Source organism: Osmerus eperlanus, chromosome 8 (genome assembly GCF_963692335.1).
Source record: "Osmerus eperlanus chromosome 8, fOsmEpe2.1, whole genome shotgun sequence".
Classification (NCBI taxonomy): domain Eukaryota; kingdom Metazoa; phylum Chordata; class Actinopteri; order Osmeriformes; family Osmeridae; genus Osmerus; species Osmerus eperlanus.
Window position 1 is genome coordinate 838,202 of NC_085025.1, and position 7,614 is coordinate 845,815.

General features: G+C 45.2%; 1 protein-coding gene across 1 annotated transcript in view; it reads right to left on the reverse strand.

Annotated features, from left to right (window-relative positions):
• msraa (methionine sulfoxide reductase Aa) overlaps positions 1-7,614 on the reverse strand; it is a 19,173-nt gene extending 11,559 nt beyond the window's left edge. The window contains exon 1 of the mRNA XM_062468033.1: positions 7,388-7,614. Within this exon, the coding sequence (XP_062324017.1) occupies positions 7,388-7,523 (136 nt within the window). The 5' untranslated portion in view covers positions 7,524-7,614. The remainder of the gene's footprint in view (positions 1-7,387) is intronic.

Here is a 7,614-nt window from a genome sequence, read left to right on the forward strand (position 1 = left end):
GAACCGACAAGGACTGACACAGGGAGCAGACATACACAGGGCTGGATGACTGTGACGGAGACACAGGAGGTGCAGAGAGCCAGGAGGAAGACCAGACCAGGACCCAACACACCCAGGGAGACACACCCAGGGAGACACACCCAGGGAGACACACCCAGGAGACACACCCAGGAGACACACCCAGGGAGACACACCCAGGAGACACACCCAGGGAGACACACCCAGGGAGACACACCCAGGAGACACACCCAGGGAGACACACCCAGGGAGACACACCCAGGAGACACACCCAGGAGACACACCCAGGGAGACACACCCAGGGAGACACACCCAGGAGACACACCCAGGGAGACACACCCAGGAGACACACCCAGGAGACACACCCAGGGAGACACACCCAGGAGACACACCCAGGAGACACACCCAGGGAGACACACCCAGGAGACACACCCAGGGAGACACACCCAGGAGACACACCCAGGAGACACACCCAGGGAGACACACCCAGGGAGACACACCCGGATACCAACCTGGAGTCCAACAGAAAACCCTGCAGAACGCCCAGTAACGAAAGCACAGCACCCCTGCTACTACAGCTTGTCATGAGTTCTGCTGGTCATTACAAGCTTGTTGGTAGCTCTCTCTCCCCTCCTCTCTCTCTCCCTTCCTCTCTCTCTCTCCCTTCCTCTCTCTCTCTCCCCTCCTCTCTTACCCATCCTCTTTCTCTCCTCCTCTCTCTCCCCCCCTCTCTCTTTCTATCCTCCTCTCTCTTTCCCCTCTCCTCTCTCTCTCTTACTTTCTCTCTCTCTCCTCCTCTCTCTACCCCCTCCTCTCTCTCTCAATTCAATTCAATTCAATTCAGCTTTATTAGCATGACAGTCATTTCAACCGTATTGCCAAAGCAAGACGCACAATAACAGACAACCATACATCAACAACAATATTCAAACACAACATAAGGAACAACAGTCTGTATCGTCCGGAACATGTGGTAACAACAAAGTGTCGAGAGCAGAAAACAACAAATCGAAACAAAAACAACCTAAGTAAATAGCTACATTGAGATGGACAACACATATTACAAATAGGATTTCAAGGCTGGTCACATTACATTCAGGTTTTCCCTGATTTCATGGCACTCTTTTAGAAATCGTCCAGATAGGGGGGCTGTGTGTCCCTCCCCTAAGAGCACTTTTAGCTTTTCATTATCAGACAGTGTGGTGAATGATGGTACAAGGGATTCAAATTTATCAAAGAAATGCTGTCTGGTATGTCTGTACCGTTGGCAGTGTAGTAAAAAGTGCATCTCTGTCTCTACCTCACCTGTAGTACAGTGGCCACACACTCTGGACTCTTCTGGTAACCAGGTTTTCTTATGTCTGCCTTTTTCAATGGCCAGACTGTGGTCACTGATCCTGTATTTGGTCAGGATCTGTCTCTGTTTTACGTCTTTTACAGTATAAAGATATTTAGCCAATTCATAGTTTCTGTTTAGGGCCCGATAGCAACTTAGTTTGTTTTGTTTTTTGGTTTGGTTGTTCCAATGTTCCAGATAGGCCTTTTTGGTTTGTTGGACAATTTGGTTTACTCTGATTGGTGATTGTGAAGCAGTGCTGGTCTGAGATGGGGCAATGTTAGGTGTTGGTTGGTTAATTAGTCTCATGACCAGCTGACTGAAAGGACTCTTTTGGGGGTTCAATTCTTGGGTTTTCAGTGCTTCAAATTGCAGAGTATCTTGGGGACTTAATTTGAGATGTATCCAGAATTTTAGTGATCTTTTTTTGATGTTTATAATTAATGGATATCGGCCTAATTCTGCTCTGCATGCATTGGTGGGTGTTTTCCTTTGTATATTCAATATAATTCGACAGAATTCAGCATGCAGGGCCTCTATTGGATGTTTGTCCCATCTAGTGTAGTCATGCTGACTGAGTGGACCCCATACCTCACTGCCATATAGAGCTATTGGTGCTATTACGCTATCAAATATTTTAGTCCAGATTCTAATTGGTATGTCTATTTTATGGAATTTTTTTCTAATTGCAAAAAAGGCTCTAGAGGCTTTCTCCTTCAGCGCATTCACTGCCAGTCCAAAGTTTCCAGAGGCACTGATTTTGATCCCCAGGTAGTTATAGGACAGGGTGTGCTCTAGTGTGGTGTTTCCTAGAGTGAATATATGTTTGTTTTCCTGAGATCTGGGCTTTTTCTGGAAGATCATTATTTGAGACTTTTTAAAGTTTACTGTCAGGGCCCAGTTCTGACAGTATTGCTCTAGCAGATCCAGATGTTGCTGTAAGCCCTGCTCTGTGGGTGACAACAGCACCAGGTCATCCGCATAGAGTAGGAATTTTACCTCCCTTTTATTCAGGTTGAGGCCAGGGGCTGTAGATTGTTCCAACAATACTGCTAGCTCATCAATGTAGATATTGAAGAGCGTTGGAGATAAGTTGCATCCCTGGCGAACACCTTGTCCTTGAGTGAAGAAGTCCGTTCTTTTATTGTTAATTTTTATCCCGCACTTATTTTTGACATAGATTGATTTGATTATGTCATAAACTTTACCTCCTATACCACTTTGGAGAATTTTATAGTATAATCCTTCTTGCCAGATTGAATCAAAAGCTTTCTTAAAGTCAATAAAGCATGCAAAAATCTTTTTTTGTTTGTTTTGGTATATGTGTTGATCTATTAGGGTGTGTAGGGTGTAAACATGATCAGTAGTGCGGTGATTTGGTAGGAAGCCAATTTGTGCTTTACTCAAGACATTGTGTTCCGTAAGGAAGGCCAGCATTCGGGCATTGATAATGCTGCAGAAGACCTTCCCCATGTTACTGCTCACACAGATGCCTCGGTAGTTATTTGGGTCTAATTTGTCTCCACTCTTGAATATTGGGGAAATAAACCCTTGACTCCATATTTCAGGGAAGCAGCCCGCTTCAAGGACCAGGTTGAACAGCTTAAGCAGGGCCTGCTGCAGCTCAGGAGTGCTGTTTTTAAGCATCTCTGTCCTGATACTGTCAGGACCGCTGGCTTTTCCTGATCTTAATTTTTTTAGATTGTCTTCTAGTTCTTTTATTGTAATTTGGTAATCAAGTGGGTCCTGATTGTTCTTGATGGTTGTTTCAAGTATTCGTAATTTATCTTGTATCTGTTTCTGGTTAGAGTTTAGACTGTTAAGTGGCATTTCTTTATACAGGTTTTCAAAATGTGTTTTCCAAATGTGACCATTTTGAATGGTTAAGTGTTTGTTTTCATTTTTGTTTAAGTTCTTCCATTTTTTCCAGAATAGATTTTGGTCAATTGAGTCTTCAATTTCTTTTAGCTTTTGATTGTAGTGTTTTCCTTTTTTTTGCTTTAGAGTTCGTTTGTATTCTCTCAGTGTTTCGGCATAATTCTGACGCAGGTCTGTGTTTTGAGGTTGATGGTGTTTTTGATTAGACAGATTTCTTAATTTTTTTCTGATGTTTTTACAGTCTTCATCAAACCACTCATCACCTTTGGGCTTCTGTTTTGTCTTATAACTCTTTTTAGTAAGACCTGCTTTATTGGCGGATTTGTGAAAGATTTTAATAATTTCTGTTACTGCCCTATTTATTTCAGATTGATTTGTTTGGAATTTTGCAGAGAGAAAATCATGAATTAGGTTGGTAATTTTAGGAGAAGTTAATATATTTTTAAAAGTGTCATCACTGTCAGGAGCCCATTTGTATGATGTTTGTAGTTCAAACATTTTGCAGGGCTCAGGTTGTTTGTTATTTTTTTGTCCATTTGTTTTCAGATAGACATTTATCTGACAGTGGTCTGTTAGTGGTGTCTGAGGTCTGACAGTGAATGCGCTGATGGAGGAGGGGTCCACGTCAGTGATAGCGTAGTCGACTACACTAGTTCCAAGAGTTGAACAGTATGTGAACCTTCCTAAAGAGTCCCCTCTGGTCCTACCATTGAGCATGTACAGGCCTAGGGAGCGACAGAGATGCACTAATTCTTTGCCCGTTTTGTTTACAATACGATCAGGGTTGTTTCTCTGGGAGATCGTGTAGGTATGGTACAGTGAGGGTTGTCTAAAGATGTGATTCTTACAAGCAGCATCAACCATGTCAGGCTCACATCCTGTTCTGGCATTCAGGTCTCCAATCAGCAAGATATTACCCTGGGCCTGGTAGTGGTTGATCTCTACTTGGAGATTGTCAAAAAAGTTTTCATTAAAATATGGTGATTCCTGAGGGGGAGTGTAGGCTGCACATATATATAAATCACTGTCACATTTGATGGTGATTTTGTTTAATTTAAGCCAGATATGTGTTGGTGCTTTTTTAATTTGTTTTAATTGGTTTGATAACTCGCTTTTGTACCATACAATAACCCCGCCAGAGTCTCTGCCACGTTTGGTACTTTTCTGTTTGAGGGATGGTAGTAGGATTTCTGTGTATCCTGGGGGACAGTGAGAGTCTGTGTCCTGCCGACACCATGTTTCTAAAAGTATGACAATGTCATGGCCATCTATACATGAGAGAAACTCTTGGTTTGAACTCTTTGCTCCATAGACAGAAGAGTATAAACCTTGGATGTTCCATGAGCTAATCGTGAGAGATTTACTTTTAATCATTTGTTATACAAAAAAATAAATTATTATATTAGATACGTACAATGACAGGTAAACAATTCAATTAAATTGAGATCAGGCAGTGAGGAATACCCTTATTAAAATTAATATATATATATATACACACTCACTATATTTTCCTCTTTAATAATAAAAATTATAAATATAACGTTTTTACACCCTTTTAATATCTTGTTTATACATATACTAATGGGGTGTGTGTGTGTGTGTGTGTGTGTGCGTATGTATGTTTGTGTGTGTGTGTGTGTGTGTGTGTGTGTGTGTGTGTGTGTGTGTGTACTAGTGTGTGTGAGTTTTAGTGTACAGGTGAGTATGTTGGTGCGTCAGTATATTATATATATATATGCATATTGTTTTGTTTTTTATTAACCAATTATTTTGCAGATAAGGTGTAGTAGCTGTCTCACTTCTCCAATGTCTGGGTGTCCTGACACTACCTGTGCGTAGGTTTGCTTCCTCTCAGGGGGAGGCAGGGCTTGTGCTGTGTTGTGTTGTGCTCCTGTGTAGGGTGCTGAGCCAGGCGTGCTGCAACGGGGCCTGACACCAGAGCGTGGCTGTTCTCCGCTGGGCTGGGTGCCTCTCTCCTCCTCTCTCACTCCAACCTTCTCTCTCTCTCCATCTCTCTCCCCCTCTTCTCTCTCTCTCTCTCTCTCTCTCTCTCCTTCTCTCTCTTTCCCCTCCTTTCTCTCTCTCTCCTCTCTCTTTCCCCTCCTCTCTCCCCCTTCTCTCTCTCTCTCTCTCTCTCTCTCTCTCTCTCTCTCTCTCTCTCTCTCTCTCTCTCTCCTCCTCTCTCTCCCCCCTCCTCTCTCTCTCTCCTCCTCTCTCCCCCCTCATCTCTCTCTCTCTCTCCTCTCTCCCCCCTCCTCTCTCTCTCTCTCCTCCTCTCTCTCCCCCCTCCTCTCTCTCTCTCTCTCTCTCTCTCTCTCTCCTCCTGTCTCTCCCCCCTCCTCTCTCTCTCTCTCCTCCTCTCTCTCCCCCCTCCTCTCTCTCTCTCCTCCTCTCTCTTTCCCCTCCTTTCTCTCTCTCTCTCCTCCCCCCTCCTCTCTCTCTCTCTCTCCTCTCTTTCTCCTCTCTCTATCCCACCTTCTCTCTCTCTCCTCCTCTCCCCCAGCTGTGTGTCCTTCAGCAGACAGGAAGTACAGCAGTGTCAGGATGCCTTCACAGCAGTCTCTGTCACATGCACGTGTGCTGTGCACGCCCGTCTGCCTCGCTGCGTCGCCTGGCAACATGCCAGACCCATGGTGCAGAGCTGTTGCCAAGGGGAGGCCTGGGAGGCCAGGGGCATGCTGGGTAATTTGAACACTGCAGTCTTGCAGGGTGGGTCCCTGTGCTGAGCTGGTGTCCTTACAGTATACACACACACACACACTTACACACACACACTTACACACACACACACTTACACACACACACACACACTTACACACACACACATACACACACACACACACTTACACACACACACACTTACACACACACTTACACACACATACACACACACACACACTTACACACACACACACATACACACACACACACACACTTACACACACACACACACTTACACACACACACACACACACTTACACACACACTTACACACACACACACACACACACACACATACACACACACACATACACACACATACACACACACACACACACTTACACAGACAGTGGCCAAGTGAGCAGCATTTAAAACTATATTTGCTATCACAGTCAGCCAGGCCATTCACACATCCTGGGACAAAGACTCTCTCTCGCTCCCTTACACACACTCACACACAGAGAAACACACACACATGCAGACACACACACTCACACACACAGAGGAACACACTCACACAGAAAGAGGAACACACTCACACACAGACACACACATACAGAGGAACACACACACAGAAGAACACACACAGACAGCCCATCACCCTGGAGTCTAGGTCCTGTTGAAACTGGAGCAGAGAACAAGTGACTGTTCTAGGTGTCTGAGCCAGTGTGAGGAGGGGCCTGTTGTTCTGCTAACTAGTGACTACCACACTTCACCTTTCTTCCCTCTCTCCTCCATCCTTTTCCCTCTCTCTCCTCCATCATTCTCCCTCTCTCCTCCATCCTTTTCCTTCTCTCTCCTCCATCATTCTCCCTCTCTCCTCCATCCTCCCTCTCACTCCTCCATCATTCTCCCTCTCTCCTCCATCCTCCCTCTCTCTCCTCCATCCTTCTCCCTCTCTCCTCCATCCTTCTCCCTCTCTCCTCCATCCTTCTCCCTCTCTCCTCAATCCTTCTCAATCTCTCTCCTCCATCCTTCTCCCTCTCTCTGGGCTCAACAGTCACTTCACAGACAATAAGAGCGACAAGACTACATTTATCAATAACCGAAAGAATGTTCAAATCCTGCTCTTAACGCAACACCTCCCTGTTACACAATTGGATTGTGTGTGTGTGTGTGTTCGGCCTAATGGCGCGTGCGCAGTAGATTTGCACTACAGAAGAACTGTCGCAGAGAGCCTGCCTGAGCCGCGGCGGCTAGTTAGCCAGCTGCTTCCTCAAACTGCACAGGGTTCTATTTAAGACGTTAAGCCTTTGTTTTTCCACAACACGAGCTATTTCTAAATCGCCAACCAAACTGTCGACTGAAATGTGGTCAGAAGGCGTCTAGTCTGTAGGCTAATGTTTACGAAATAGCCAGGTCCAGTTATGAATGAGCAATGAGTTGTTAGCCGAAGCCAACAAACTGCGACAGAAGTAGCGAGAGACTTCCTACCTGATACTTTCAAGCTCTCGCTTCTCCCCGGGAGTGCTGTCTCTGGAGTCGGTAGCTGAGTTTTGGAAGACATGTCTCCCATTCTATTGTGGGTAAAATGACGCCAAATTAAACGGAGTCGAGTAGAAGCGACCATTGATTTCGGCGTAACGGCAGCGCGCTAACCAAGGCTAGTCTTCTCGGTCCTCAAGCTGCCAGCGTCCCGGTGTAGTACGGCGAGGATACAT